The 16,382-nt window shown below is 40.7% G+C and overlaps 1 protein-coding gene across 1 annotated transcript in view; it reads left to right on the top strand.

Moving 5' to 3' along the window:
- Snx25 (sorting nexin 25) overlaps positions 1–16,382 on the top strand; it is a 104,124-nt gene that overhangs the window by 40,918 nt on the left and 46,824 nt on the right. The window contains exons 4-5 of the mRNA XM_034520954.2: positions 486–658; positions 2,051–2,237. Coding sequence (XP_034376845.1) covers positions 486–658; positions 2,051–2,237 — 360 coding nt within the window. The remainder of the gene's footprint in view (positions 1–485; positions 659–2,050; positions 2,238–16,382) is intronic.

Here is a 16,382-nt window from a genome sequence, read left to right as displayed (position 1 = left end):
CTGTATACATGTTGGGTACTGCATGTCAGCTGGTGTATGCTGCCTGGTTGATGGCTCAGTGTCAGAGATCTCAGGGGTCCAGGTTAGTTGAGACTGCTGGTCCTCCTACAGGGTCGCCTTCCTCTTTAGCTTCTTCCAGCTTTCCCCTAATTCAAACACAGAGAGAGGTCCCTGACTTCATTCCAATGGTTGGGTGTATATATCTGCATCTGACTCTTTCAGCTGTTTATTGGGCCTCTCAGAGGGCAGTCATGCTAGTCTCCTGTTTGTAAGCACACCAGAGCATCAGTAACCGTGTCAGGTTCCCAGGTCTCCTCCTGAGCTGGATCCCAATTTGGGCCGATCACTGGACCTCCTTTTCCTCAGTCTCTTTTCCATTTTTGTTCCTGCAGTTCTTTCAGACAGGAACAATTCTGGGTCAGAGTTTTGACTGTGGGATGGCAACCCCCTCCCTCACTTGATGTCCTGTCTTTCTATTCTTTCAGACATGAAGAACAGCCAAGGCCTTTTGTGTTGCATGCATGCTTGAAGGACTCACATGATGAAGTAAGATTCCTTCAAACGTGTTCTCAGGTTCTGGTGTTTTGCCTTCTCCCTTCAAAGGATATCCAGTCTCTCAGCTTACGTATAATGCTCGCAGAAATTCTCACAACAAAAGGTAGACTTATAAAATTAATACCACTAATGTGATGAGTGTTTAAACAAATGTGCTGTATCCTGTGATTTTATTTAATATAACATTCGTGCAGATCTTACATACTGCAGACCATTTTATTACCACATAAAGGCTTTGGCCATACATGATTTGGAAAGTTTATATATGTATTTCAAAATTCATATCTATATTGCTATTGCTATTAATTTTGGCATAGGAAAAAGCTACTCTTATGTGTGTATGGAGACATTCATTTGGAGTCGTTCTGAGTTATTTAGGCTAATAGAACTATATCAAGGAAAGAGCACCCACACATATGCACAGAAACTGTCAGTGTTTGCTTAGTTATTTCTTTAAGTTTCATTGGTAATGCTGCTTTTGTGAACTTTTAATAAACAATAAATGCTATACTATAGCATAGTAAGAAACATTTGAAAGTTATTTGTACAGCTGAATAGTTAATGAGAATAAAAACTGGAAGTGCAGCAGGGAGATGGCTGTGGTTAAAACGCTTGTTAAACAAGAATGAGGACGTCGGGTTGTCAGAGCCAGGAGTGTTAGCACACTGATTTAACCCATCTGCTTAGCCTGGGGCTTGCTGGCCAGCCAGGCTAGCCAAAATAGAGCACCACATTCAGGGACAGACCCTGTCTCCAAAAAGTATTTGGGCAAAGAGGGATAGGATGTTGACCTCTGGCCTCCACATTCACTCTTAGGGGAGTGGGGGTGGGATGCACACATGTGGAAGAAGAATGACTTAAGATAAACATTCCCTATCTAAGAATCTTAAATAAGAGAAATATAGTGGTTAATCACCTCCTTTATACAACAACAACAACAACAACAACAACAATAATAATAATAATAATAATAATAATAAAATACCTCCTTCATTTGTGCTCATCAGCTGGTTTACTAACAAGAGGGCACTGTAAACTTAGGAGGGTGGGTTTGTGATGGTGTTCCTGACTTAAATGACGTCCTCCCCAACATCTGCTTTGAACAGTTGGGAGAACGTTGACATTCATCTTTTTATAGACTAAACTGGTCAAAACATAATGAACTTTACAAAAAACTGAGGAAAAATCAGAGGGTTCCCTTGGCAGTATGAGTTCCAGAAGGCTGCCTTCCTTTTTACCTGCGTGTTCAAATGAGCACAAATTGTGCCTACACTGACTTACCCAGAGGGAGAAGCAGCTCTGTGTGTGTGTGTGTGTGTGTGTGTGTGTGTGTGTGTGTGTGTGTGTACACATGCTGCAAATACTCACTGATGATAATTCCCCCATTTGTCTTGTGGACAGTGTTTCCCACATACATTTTCACTTATGTGAAATGGAATCCATTTCTTTTAAGAGGAATTTATTTTTCAGTGGCACTCTCTTTTCTTTCCCCTAGTCTTGAAGCCGGTAGTGGAATTGCTGAGTAACCCTGACTACATTAACCAAATGCTCCTCACGCAGTTGGAGTACAGAGAGCAGATGAGTGAACATCACAAGAGAGCCTACACGTACGCACCTTCTTACGAGGAGTTCATCAAGCTTATCAACAGCAACTCTGATGTGGAGTTCCTGAAGCAGCTCAGGTAGTCACCTGGGATGTATGTGTGATTGTGTGTGAGACACACAAACACACACACACACACACAGAGAGAGAGAGAGAGAGAGAGAGAGAGAGATTGGGAGTTATCGAAACTGTTCTTTTCAGAGAATTAGAAATTAAAGGCAACCCTGTCTCGAAAAACCAAAAAAAAAAAAAAAAAAAAAAAAAAAAAAAAAAAAAAAAAAAAAAAAAAAAAAAAGGCAGTTCAAAAATGTTCTCGTTTAGTGACAACTGCATTCATCCAGCTTCTTCTTAATAGTGGAATTAGAATTAATTTTTAAAAAAGCATCAGGATTTCCTAAGAACTAGATAATAATAGCTTGAAAGCTTTTCAGCTATTAGCCTTCTAACAGCTGCTCAGATGCCTGCCACAGGGAAGCTTTTGAAGGAGAGCGTGGTTTTCCTCTTTCTTTCTCTCTTTTTCCTTCCTTCCTTCCTTTTTTCCTTCTTTCCTTCCTTTTTCCTTCCTTCCTTCCTTCCTTCCTTCCTTCCTTCCTTCCTTCCTTCCTTCCTTCCTTCCTATAAATGGCTGTATGGACCACTGTGTTGATTTTCATTTGTGTTAGAAAATGAAGACACTGGAGTGGGGAAAAGACTTTCTCACTAGTGATTTTGAGGAACCACATTTGGAACCATCACTTCTGAGGATAGCTTTGAGGTGTTTGGGGGGTGTTGATTGGTGTTCTCTCAGTATATGCATGCATACTGTGATTATTTGATGTTGATTGGTGTTCTCTAAGCATATGCATATAAGGACTAAGGATGTTGAACATTTCTTTTAAGTGTTTCTCAGCAATTTGAGATTCTTCTGTTGAGAATTCTCTGTTTCACTCTGTACACAATTTTTTGATTTTTTTTTTTTTTGGAGTCTAACGTGTTGAGTTCTTTATATATGTTGGATATTAGGCATCTGTCATATGTAGAGTTAGTGAAGATCTTTTATCAGTCTGTTGGCTGCCATTTGTCCTATTGACCGTGTCCTTTACCTTATAGAAGGTTTTCAGATTCATGAGGTCCCATTTATTAATTCTTGACCTTATGTCTGTTGGTGTTCTGTTCAGGAAATTTTCTCCTGTCCCAGTGCATTCAATACTATCTCCCACTTTCTCTTCTATTAGATTCAATGTGTCTGCTTTTACATTGATGTCTTTGATCCATTTGGACTTGAGTTTTGTGCAAGGTGATAAATATGGATCTATTTGCATTATTCTACATACAGACATCCAGTTAGACCAGCTCCATTTATTGAAGATGTACTCCCTGTTCCATTGCATGGTTTTGTCTTCTTTGTCAAAAGTCAAGTGTCCATAGGTATGTGGGTTTATTTCTGGGTCTTTGATTCAATTCCATTAATCCTCCTGTCTGTTCCTATACCAATACCATGCAGTTTTTATTACTAGGTCAGGTCATGAATGGTGATAGCTCCAGAAGTTCTTTTACTGTTCAGGATTGTTTTGGCTGTCCTGGGTTTTTTGTTTTGTTTTGTTTTGTTTGTTTTTCCATATGAAGTTAAGAGTTGCTCTTTCAGAGCCGGGCGGTGGTGGCGCACGCCTTTAATCCCAGCACTTGGGAGGCAGAGGCAGGTGGATTTCTGAGTTCGAGGCCAGCCTGGTCTACAGAGTGAGTTCCAGGATAGCCAGGGCTACAGAAAAACCCTGTCTCAAAAAACCAAAAAAAAAAACAAAACAAAAAAAACCCCCAAACAAAACAAAGAATTGCTCTTTCAAGATCCATGAAGAGTTGTGTTGGAATTTTGATGGAGATTTCATTGAGTCTGTAGATTGCTTTTGGTAACGTCAATTCTGTGGACTTCTGACGTTTTGAAAACCAACTATCCATGTAAGGTAATCTGGACTGTTGTCTGTTAACTCCTCTCAGCTATTTCTAAATAAAATATAGAAAAAAAGATGGACATTTTCATTATATTAATTCTACTTTTCCATGAGCATAGGAGATCTTTCCATTTTTTTGAGATCTTTGATTTCTTTCTTCAGGGACTTGAGTTCTAGTCATACATTTCTTTCACTTGCTTGGTTAAAGTTACATCAAGGTATTTTATGTTATTTGTGGCTATTCTGAAGGGTACTGTTTCCCTAACTTCTTTCTCAGCCCATTTATTGTCACGTAAAGAAGAGCTACTGATTTACTTGAGATAATTTTGTATCCAGCCACTTGGCTGAAAGTGTTTATTAGCTGTAGGAGTTCTCTGTTAGAACTTTCGGGGTCACTTATGCGTGCTATCATATCATCTGTGAATACTATTGTCTTGACTTCTTCCTATCCAACTTGTATCCCCTTGATCTCCTTTGTCGCCTTATTGCTCTGGCTAGAACTTCGAGTACTGTATTGAATAGATAGGGAGAAAGGGCAGCCTTGTTGCCTATAAAGGTACAAGAAACTTACAGAACACCAAACAGATTGGACCAGAAAAGAAATTTTTTCTGTTATATAATAATCAAAACAGTAAATATACAGAACAAAGAAAGAATTTAAAAAGCATCAAGGCAAAAATGCCAAGTAACATATAAAGGCAGATCTATCAGATTTATACCCAGTTTCTCATCTGTGATTCTAAAAGCTAGAAGGGCCTGGGCAGACCCTAAGAGACCATAGATGCCAGCCCAGACTACTATATCAGCAAAGCTTTCAATCACCATCAATGGAAAAACCAAGATAGCCCATGAAAAATCAAATTCATACAATACCTTTCTACTAACCCCAGCCCTACAGAGGATACCAGAAGGAAAACACCAACCCAGTGAGGCTAAGTATACTCAAGAAACAAGAAATAATTTTTGGGTTTTTTTTTTTTTTTTTTTTTTTTTTTGAGACAGGGTTTCTCTGTATAAGCCCTGGTTGTCCTGGAACTCACTCTGTAGACCAGGCTGGCCTCAAACTCAGAAATCCGCCTGCCTCTGCCTCCCAAGTGCTGGGATTAAAGGCGTGTGCCACCACTGTCTGGCCAAGAAACAAGAAATAAATAATTTAATACCATTAAAATCAACAGAAGAGAAATATACACAACCAGCACCAACATCAAAATAAAAAAAGTAACAATCATTGGTAATTAATATTTCTCAATATCAATGGACTCAATTCCCCAGTAAAAAGACACAGGCTAATAGAATGGATGCATAAATGGAATTCATCATTCTACTGTATATAAGAAACACATCTCAGCAACAAAGATAGTCATTATCTCAGTATAAAGGGCTGGAAAAAGGTTTTCCAAGGAAATGGACCTAGAAACAAGATGGAGCAGGCATTCTGATATCTAATAAAATAGATCTTCAATCAGAAAGTAATTAAAAGAGACATTGAAGGACACTTCATACTCATTAAAGGAAAAATACACCAAGAGGACATCTCAGTTCTGAGCATCTGTGCCCCAAATGCAGAGGCACTCACATTCGTCAAAGAAACATTACTAAAGCTGTGATTGATCACACCTCAAATCCCACACACTAATAGTAGGAGACCTCAACACCCCACTCTCACCAATGGACGGGTTCAAATGGACCGAACAGATATCTAAAGACGTTTCACCCAAACACAAAAGAATATACCTTCTTCTCAGCACCTCACAGAACTTTCTCCAAAATTGACCACATAATTGGTCATGAAGCAAACTTGAACAGATATGAGAAGATTGAAATAACCCCATGCATCTTACTGGGTCACTATGGATTAAAGCTAGACTTCAACAACAAAAACAACAGAAAGCCTGCAAACTCATGGAAACTGAACCACTCTCTAATCAATGATCACTGGCTCAGGGAATAAATAAAAAAAAAAATAATAAAGACATTCTAGAACTCAATGAAAACGAAGGTACAACATACCTAAACTTACAGGCCACTAAGAAGGCAGTGCTAAGAGTCCATAGCATTAAGTGCTGTCATAAAGAAATTGGAGAGTTCTCATACTAATGAATTAAAAGTACATCTGAAGGCTCTAGAAGAAGAAAAAAAAAGCAATCACAGGAGGAGGAGACTACAAGAAATAATGAAACTGGGGGATGAAATTGTTCAATTAGAAACAAAGAGAACAATACAAAGAATCAATGAAACCAAGAGCTGGTTTTTTTTTTTTTTTTGAGAAAAGCAACAAGATAGATGAGTTTAGTTAGCTAAACTAACTAAAAGGCAGAGAGACAGTACCTAAATTAACAGAATCAGAAATTGAAAGGGGAGACATTATAATGGACACTGAGGAAATTCAGAGAATCATTAGGTCTTACTTCGAAAGCCTGTATTCCACAAAATTGGAAAATTTAAATGAAATGGATGATAGGTACCAATTACCTAATTTACTAGATAAATACCAATTACCAAAGGTAAATCATAATTAGGTAAACTATCTGAATAGTCGTGTAACCCCTAAGGAAATAGAAGCAGTCATTAAAAATCTCCCAACAGTGCCCCCACCCCTAAAGCTCTGGGCCAGATTGTTTTAGTGGAGAATTCTACCAGACGTTCGAAGAGCTAATGTTAGTACTCCTCAAATTATTCCACAAAACAGAAACAGGAGGAATACTGCCAAACCCATTCTGTGAAACCACAGTCATCCTGGTACCTAAACTACATAGAGACTCATCAAAGAAAGAGAGTTTCAGGGGACTGGAGAGACTGCTCTTCCAGAGGTTCAATTCCCAGCAACCACATGGTGGCTCACAGCCATCTGTAATGGGATCCGATGCACTCTTCTGGTGTGTCTGAAGACAGCTACAGTGCACTGTCTTAATAAATAAAAATATCTTGGGGGGGGGTAGGGAGATCTTTATAAAAAAAAGAAAAAGAATTTCAGACCAACTTCCCTTATGAACATTGATGCAAAAATACTCAATAAAATACTTGCAAACCAAATCCAAGAAGGCATCATTCACCATGAAAAGTAGACTGCATCCCAGGGATGCAGGGGTGGTTCAGCATACGAAAATCCATCACCCTAATCCACCATATAAACAACTGAGAGGAAAAAACCCCACATGATTATCTCACTAGATGCTGAAAAATTGTTTGATAAAACCCAACAGACCTTCATGATAAAAGTCTTGGAGAGAGCAGGGATACAAAGGGTATACCTAAACACAATAAAGGCAATGTGCAACAAGCAACTAGACAACACCAAATTAAATGGAGAGAAACTTGAAGCAATTTCAGTATAATCGGGGACAAGAGAAGGCTGTCCACTCTCCCATATTTATTCAGTATAGTACTTAAAGTCCTAGCTAGAACAGTAAGACAACTAAAGTGATCAAGGGGACACAAATTGGAAAGGAAGAAGTGAAACTCTTGCTATTGACAGATGATATGATAGTACACATAAGTGATCCCAAAAAGTCTACTGCAGATAATAGTGTTACACAAAGGGGCTAGGAAATGGTTCAGTGAGTAAAGTGCTTAGTATACACATGTGAGAACTGGGGATTGGATTCCCAGTACCCATATAAACTCTGGGTGGCCATGACAGCTGAACTGAAGTCTCCAGCAGCAGCATGCAGAGAGCAGAGACTGGGAGTTGTTAAGCAAGCAGGATGGCCAGGTTCTTCACAACGATGAGCCTTGGGCTTAGGGAGAGATTATACCTCAATATATAACTGGGGAGCAATTGAGAAAAAGCTGATGTCAACCTTGGGCTTCCACTTGAAGACATGTTCATATATGCTCCCACACATGAACACACATATAGACAAATGTATACCTAACACACATAAAAAATATGCCTAAAAATGTCACAGAGAAGATGATTTTGAATGATAATCAAAAATTAAAAATCATTTTGTTTTGTTTGACTTTTTTTCATTGAAGACTGTCATATCTGCTGTAGGTACATGGGCATCCAGAATAGTTTCTAGTCCCTTCAGCAAGCTTGGCAAAGAATGATGGGAGAAAACACTGTTGCAGGCATTTTTCTTAATGATGGTTGTATGCATCAAGAGCTACCTTTAGAATGTCTGTGAAAATACCCAGTATCCCAAGGCACCTTCTCCTGGCACTGTGACGTAGCTCTCTGGGCCTTGTTGTAGAGGACTGCAGTCAGTCCTGTCTGACATGTGCCGGGGTATCTTCTGTCTGTGAGGAATTAAGCTTATCTTAGGCACAGAGCGGTGACTAACCTCTGCTCTCTGCGTCATGTACAGCTGATCTGCAAAGACCACCCCCCCCATGACTGTCAGGGCAGTGACCTCTCCCTTTACTTCAAAATGTGCATAATGTCATACACATACATAATTTTTCTACTTGGTTAATTACTGTTTGATATAAAAATTCTCTCTGCTTAAGGAGCAGGTCTGCTCACTGTTACTGACTGTCAAATCACTGCCCATTAGATGCTTGTCTAGTTGACAGTGCTGAGACTTACTGTCCAGCCAGCTCTAATGGAGCTGCTCTCTTTGATCAAAATTGGAACTCTTCAGCTGTCTTTCTGGTACATTAGAGCACTCTGCTGTCTGACCTTATTAGTGTTTAGGACACTGTATAAAAACTACTCTCATCCAGACTACAGAACGCTGCCTCAGGCAGGGAGTGCACTGCTCTATTTAGGCTAAGCAGCTGATGAAATCATTTAGTTTTATATATCACATATTTGGGAGATGATGCATATTTTCTAAAGGAAATAAAGTTATTTGATTCTTTTAGGGTGAATGCATTTAAAAGATGGAGTAAACCCCTTGAGGATGGTTTTTATAGTTTGGGGATAATTTGGTTATTTTCTGTGTCAGTATAAGATGCTTTCAGGATGTTGTTAGGATATTCCCATGAAACTTCAGAGCTAGAAACACTTCTTTCCAGTGCTCTGAACTGGTAACCTTTAACACTGGCTGTATTCCAGACCTGTCTGAGCTTGACTAAAACCCCTCTGTTTTTAGAGGTGCTTCCTCTCCATGTCATCTAGGATCCAGGAATCTGAAGTGCTGATGCTGTGGTCACACTGGGGTTGGACTGTGAACTCTTTGTAGTTTTCTAGAAGAGAAGATCAGTTGTGCTAATTATAGGAACCAATCGTATGAATGGCATCTCAGCCACAGGATACTAGGAAACAAATGCCTTGCTTTCCCACTGCTGTCCAAGGGGAGATGCCACAGTCCAGCCTCCAAACCAGAGCTCAGAATGCAGATGTAGTCGTTAGCAAAACTCAACAGCCAGGGTCATACTAAGGAAGCAACTGAATATTCCTGTATTTTGAAGATAAACTGGAGTCCAAGTACATAGTAAGGGAGAAGTGAGAGGTTCTGCCCTAAAAGAACCTTCAGCAAAGGAAAGGACAGATTGTGCCCCTGGACAGCATCCAGTGCTGTCTGTATTGGTGATTCTCCAGTGAGTGTGTAGAATGCACTCTAATGAAATATATTTGTTCCTCAACAGAAAAATGTAGATACCCAGGTTTTATGCCAAGATTTATACAGTTGGTTTGGCTTTTGTCACTGGGACAGAACAATCCTGAAATAAGCAATTTAAGGAGGAAAGATTCGTTTTGCTTCAGTTTTAGTCAGTGGTCCTTTGGCTCTGTTGCTCCCAGCAATGCCTGGTGAAGCATAACATTAGGGCACAAAGCACAAGCTGCTCACCTCATGGCAGACAGGAAACAGTGACTGGAGGGTCGGGGACAAGATATGTTCTTCAGCAGCAAGACCCTGGTGACCTACTTCTCCAACCAGTTCCCATATCCTAGTGACTCCCCACTACATTAAGCAATTGGAGAAGCTCTAGGACTTCTAGGAATGCAGCTACCGCCTCACAGCACCATCTGGAGACCAAGCCACATGAGTCTTTTCAGCTCTTTTCTGTTTAACTCAGTGGAGAGGAATGGGACAGGAGTATGTTAGAAAGCTCCCCAGTGACTGCAACTCATTGATAGTCTCTTTTTACATAGCATATTTTCCCATATGCTGCCAATCTGAAGTTTTGGCTAGACGTCATAGTGTGTGACTCAGTGTGCTCCAAGTTTTTGGAAACAGTTTGGGTCTATGACAGCTCTGTCAAGGTGCATGTTTGTCTTAGGGCCATTGTTGCTGTCATGAAACACCATGACCAAAGCAACTTGGGAAGGGTTTGATCAGCTTACACTTCCACATCACAGTTTGTCATGAATGGAAGTCAGGACAGGAATTCAAGCAGGGCAGGAATCTGGAGGCAGGAGCTGATGCAGAGGTCATGGAGGAGTGCTGTACTGGCTTGCTCTGCGAGGCTTGCTCAGTCTATTTTTTAAATTAATTAATTAGTTAATTTACATCCCAAACACTGCTCCCCTCCTGGTCCCTCCCTCACAGAGTTCCCTTCCCCTTCCCTCTCCCCTTTTCCTCTGAGAGGGTGGGGCCCTCTGGGTACTCCCCAACCCTGACATAGCAAATCCCTGCCACATTAGGCACCTTCTTTCCCACTGAGGCCAGACAAGGCAGCCATGAAGACTGAGCTGCCTGTCTGTTACACGGGTGCTCGGGGCTGTGTTCCAGCCCATGTATATTCTTTGGTTGGTACCTCAGACTCTGAGAGCTCCCAAGAGTCCAGATTTGTTGTCTGTGTTGGTCTCCTGTAGGGTTCCCATCCCATTCTGCTTTCAATCCTTCCCCCAACTCTTCCATAACTGTCCCTGACCTCTGTCTAGTATTTGGCTGTGGGTAACTGCATCTGTTTCAGTCCACTGCTGGGTAGAGCCACTCAGAGGACAGTTATGCTAGGCTCCTGTCTGCATGCATACCAGAGTATCATTAATAGTGGTAGGGATTTGTGCTTGTCCATGGGATGAGCTTCATGTTGGGCCAGTTATTGGTTGGTCCTTCCTTTGGTCTCTTTTCCATCTTTGTCCCTGCATTTCTTTTAGAAAGAACAAAATCTGGGTTGAATGTTTTATGGGTAGGTTGCTGTTCCTATCTTTCCTGGAGGTCCTGCCACTCATAGAACCCAGGACCACTCCAAGGGATGGCACCACCCACAATGAGCAGGGACCGCCCCACATCAATCATTAATTAAGAAAATCCCCTACAGGCTTGCCTATAGCCTGATTTTAATGGAGGCATTTTCTCAATTGATGCTTCCACCCCTCTGATGACTCTGGCTTGTGTCAAGTTGACATAAAACCAGTCAGCACAATATTATCTGGACATGTCTTCTTTTGGCCATATTTACTGTGATAGAACAAAGGCAACTTTATTACTGACCTTTCAGGTAGATTTGTTTAACCTTAGTCTTCTCTACCAATAAACTCTTTATTTGGGGCTAGAACATACGTTAAAGTAAGGGATTGTGTGTGTTGTAAAGTATTTAGCAGCATGCCTGACTGATACTCACTGGATGCCAGGAGTACCCTGCAGCTGTAACAACTAAAAAATGTCTATGGACATTGCCAAATGATCCCTGGGTGTACAATGTTGCCCACGACTGAGAGTTACTGGTTTAACAACATGAATAAGGTATTACTATGGGATTAGATTCAACTCAAAATCCAAGAGACCCAACCAAATGATGATGACTTTCAAAGTCTAGTGTTGCCACCCAGCTTTAAGGTACACTTGACAAATGACATTTCTGAATGTAAAGGTATACAATTAGCATGCTAAGTTATGAAGTGAGTGTCACCACAAGGTCACTAACCTCTGTACTTCACATTGTTACAGTGTATTTTTGTGGTAGGAGCACACAGAGTTAAGTCTGCTAACGTAACATAGGTTGAGTCTGTAATAGAGCGTTAATGACTGCAATCATCACATGTTGTACTGTAGCATTCCACAACTTGCTTACCTAATATAACTGGATTCTTGCATGATTTGACTGTATCCAGCTGTCCTGCATCCTCATCCCTCAGAGCCACTGTTTTGTCCTCTGCTTTTATGAGTATGATGTGTGTGTGCACATGTACACACAAATGCATATGTGTTATAAAGGCCAGAGCTTAACTCGGGTGTCTTCTTCTTACCCGAGACAGGATCTCTCATTGTCTTAATTAGGGTTTTACTGCTGTGAACAGACACCATGACAAAGGCAAGTCTTATAAAGGAAAACATTTAATTGGGGCTGGCTTACATTTTCAGAAGTTCAGTCCATTATCATCAAGGTGGGAAGCTTGGGAGCTTACAGGCAGGCATGGTGCTGGAGAAGGAGCTGAGAGTTCTACACTTTTATCCAAAGGCAGGAGAAGGAGGAGGTTATATCTGTATGTAGCTTGAGCATTGGAGATGTTAAAGCTAACCCCCAAAATGACACATTTTCTCCAACAAGACCAAACCTACTCCACCAAGGCTACACCTCCTAGTAATGCCACTCCTTGTGAGCCAAGCATTCAGACACACATGGGGGCCATACCTATTCTAACTAGCACATTCACTGAGCCTGAAGCTTAGCAGTTGGCTGAACTTGCTGGTGAGCAAGCCCCCAGGAACCTCCTATGTCCTGCTCCTAAGCTTCCAAACTTTGTGGTAACAAGTACATACTGCCCCATCCGGCTTGTGCTGGAGATCCAAGATTAGCTCCTTACGTTGTAAAACATTTTACCCACAGAGCCATCTTCTAGCCTGAGTTTGACTTAACTGTTTCACTTCATGAAGTGCTTGTCTGTGTTTGCCATGTTTCATTTTAGCAGTGTCTTCCAAGTTAATCTGTTGTCACCAAGGGCAGTATTTACTTCTTAAAAGCTAAATTGTACAAGAGGCATTTGGGATTGCTACAGAGATCCACCTGCCATGGCTCTCAGCCTTGTCCCAAGCCAGTTCTTTCCTATAGTCAGGGCAGCTCAGAGGTTCTTCCTTGTTCAGAGTAACAGCCACCATGTTCACTACCAGGGACAGCTGAAAGGCAAGGATGTAAGATGCAACATGTTTGCCTAGGGTGTTTCTTAAAGAAACTTCTGGAAGCTACTGTATGACATTTCTGTGTATATTATTTATATTTGGCTAAAATATCTTATGTTGCACAGCCACAGACCCAAATTTTTTAGTGGGGGGTTTTATTACTAAGGAGTAAAGAACGGATATAGTATAAGCAATTAGCTGTTTGTGCTACCATATCGTATACTTATAATTCAGAGAGACAGAATAGCTGTTTTTCATGATAGCATTAGGACAATACCACTTCTGTGAACTGGACATTTGCAGTAGATGCCAGAGCATCCTCGGCAGTGGAGTCCGCAGCTCACGCAGCTCACCGTGGCCGTGTCATCACTGACTACCGACTCAGTCGTCAGGAAGCTTTTGGTTTTCAGTTCCAGACTTATTTCTGGACCCTTATTTAAAGAGCAAGTGGAGATTGAAACAGTTTGTATGGAGAACACTTTAGACTGAAATGATTAAATTTATGGAGATGAAAAATTATCTTAGAGAAGAAAAAATATGTATCTATTGCATACTGAGACTGAGGTTGTATTCTTCTTCACTAATGGCTAGGACATGATGGTTGACTTCTGAAGTCAGAATTTATGATAGAATGGAACCCCATTTTCTCTTTGTATGCTCAGAGAATGTTCTTCTTCTTTTTTTTAATCTCTAAGTTGTTTTTGGTGCTTGTATTAGGTACTTTAGAATCATTATGATAGAAAATACTTGAGAGAAACAATGTGAGGGAGAAGAGATGTACTCTGGCTCGTTGTTTCAGGGATTTCCTGACGTCATCTAAGTATCTCCATTTATGATGGCTAGAGCTTGTGACAGAGCTGTTTACATTTTGGTGAACTAGGGAGCGGGGGTACTAGCTGGTTCCAGAACTGGAGCTAAGGTTCAGAAACCCATTCCTAGTGACCTAATTCTGCAGTCCAGGTTCTCACTTCTAAGCCTCCAACACCTTCAAAATAGTGCCACAAATTGGTGTCTAAAAGACTCTAGATATGAGTCTTTGGGGATTATTTCAGATTTTTAACCACAGCTTGGCATTCATATATGAAGATAATGTATTAAATTATTTAAACTGCATGCTTTTGTGAAGAACTTAAAATATTTGAACATACTGTTTTTGAACAATGATCTCAAAACATGTTGTGAATTATGAATAATAAAATAAGATTACCTTAGCTGGGCGGTGGTGGCGCACACCTTTAATCCCAGCACTTGGGAGGCAGAGGCAGGCGGATTTCTGAGTTCGAGGCCAGGCTGGTCTACAGAGTGAGTTCCAGGACAGCCAGGGCTTTACAGAGAAACCCTGTCTTGAAAAACCAAAAAAAAAAAAAAAAAAAAAAAAAAAAAATTACCTTGTAAAGACACATGTAAGAAGAGATTGTTCATAGTGCAAGTCAGACCAATAAAACATGTTAGAAATTAATAATAAGCATAGCATGCTAAGCACAAGGCTGGTGTGGGTGATGAGGAAATGAAAAATCAAAATGGTGAATTTGTAACAATTTTTATGAAAAGAATAAATGAGTATAAATTTAGTCTTAAGAAACCTCAGGAAGATACAAGATTTCTTAGGAAAATATGCTTTGAAATTTTTTTTTCATTTTCTATAAAGTAGAAACACATGGTCTTCAGAACACACAGTTCCTTCTGTTGGTGTCTTAAACAGTAGAGGACACCAATGGGAGCTGAGCATGTCTGAAGATACATTCACTGGGGAAATTGAATGGAGGTTTGTAGTAGTGGGGGAAGGCAACTGGGGGTAGCCACTAGAAAGTCCCAGATGCCAGGAAAGCAAGAGGCTCCCAGGACCCAACGGGGATGACATTAGCTGACATACCCAACAAAGGGGAGAGGGAACCTCTAGAGACCATATCCAGAGGTTAGGCACTGACCCCAGTTGAGGGATGGGGCCATCCACCTATCTCAAAAATTTTAACCCAGAATTGCTCCCATCTAAAGGAAATACAGGGACAAAGAGTGGAGCAGAGACTGGAGGAAAGGCCATCCAGAGACAGCCCCACCTGGAGATCCATCCCATATGCAGACACCAAACCCAGATACTATTGCTCATGCCAAAAGTGCTTGCTGACAGGAGCCTGTTAGAGCTGTCTCCTGAGAGACTCTACCATAGCCTGACCAATACAGATGGGGATGCTCGCAGCCAACCATCAGACTGAGCACAGGGACCCCAATGGAGGAATTAGAGAAAGGACTGAAGGAGCTGAAGGGGTTTGCAACCCAATAGGAAGAACAACAATATCAACCAACCAGACCCTTCAGAGTTCCCAGAGACTAAACCACCAACCAAAGAGCACACACAGAGGGACCCATGGCTCCAAATGCATATGTAGTAGAGGGTGGCATTGTTCAGCATCAGTTGGAGGAGAGGCCCTTAGTCCTGTGAAGGTTTGATGCCCCAGTGTAAGGGAATGCTAAGGTGGTGAGGCGGGAGTGGGTGGGTGGAGGTGGAGCACCCTCATAGAAGCAGGGGGAGGGGTATGGGATGGGGGTTTGAGGAGGGGAAACTGGGAAAAGGAATAACATTTAAAATGTAAATAAATAAAAAAAAAAACCCAAATTTTTAAAAAGAAAAAACCCTCAGGACTGTGGTACTGTATGCTTACTACATAAATGAGCAATGGTGACAGTAGTAAGCTCAGAAACACAGGGAGCACTAGGAGAAACTCCCCTAGAGAACAACAGTCTGGCTTCCTTGAGGGAAACTGAAGAATGTCACTTTCTGTGTGCGCATAAATGAAGAAGGGGTAACCATGTTTCATCTTTTGTAGAGTCACCTTTTGCAAATTAGAAAGATAAACAGGATTGAAACCCCCTTTAGCAGAAAACTCATTTTTCCTTCTAAATCCTAACTTAAAATCTCTTTAGCGTGTGTGCCCCAGACATGGTAACCAGTCCCACTGACACTGCCTTGTGCAGAGAGCTGCAGACTCCGCTGTTCTTAGCAGTACTCAGAGACAACGGAAGGAAGGGTACAGCATTTCTTTGCTTATAATAATGTTGAATATTAAATATTTGATGGCATCTGCTGTTGGCAAAGGTGTCATAAGGCAATCCATGTCGTGGCAAATGTATAAATTTTTCTGTAGTGTCATTTTATTAATGTGAAAATATGCATTCTTTTAAATCTAATTACTATGCATAATTCTAAGAAAATCATGAATTTGGAAAGTTTTTTTTCTGAAAGTGTTGAGTTTTGTTTCATTCTTGTCTTGCAGTTTTATTTAAAATAGAGAAAATTTTGAAATAACTGAAACACTTAACACAAAAGGTTTAGTTTTTTAAAAA

This window comes from Arvicanthis niloticus, chromosome 16 (assembly GCF_011762505.2).
Source record: "Arvicanthis niloticus isolate mArvNil1 chromosome 16, mArvNil1.pat.X, whole genome shotgun sequence".
NCBI classification, from domain to species: Eukaryota; Metazoa; Chordata; class Mammalia; order Rodentia; family Muridae; genus Arvicanthis; species Arvicanthis niloticus.
Note: the sequence above shows the minus strand (reverse complement) of the source record. Positions and strands in the feature narration are given on the sequence as shown.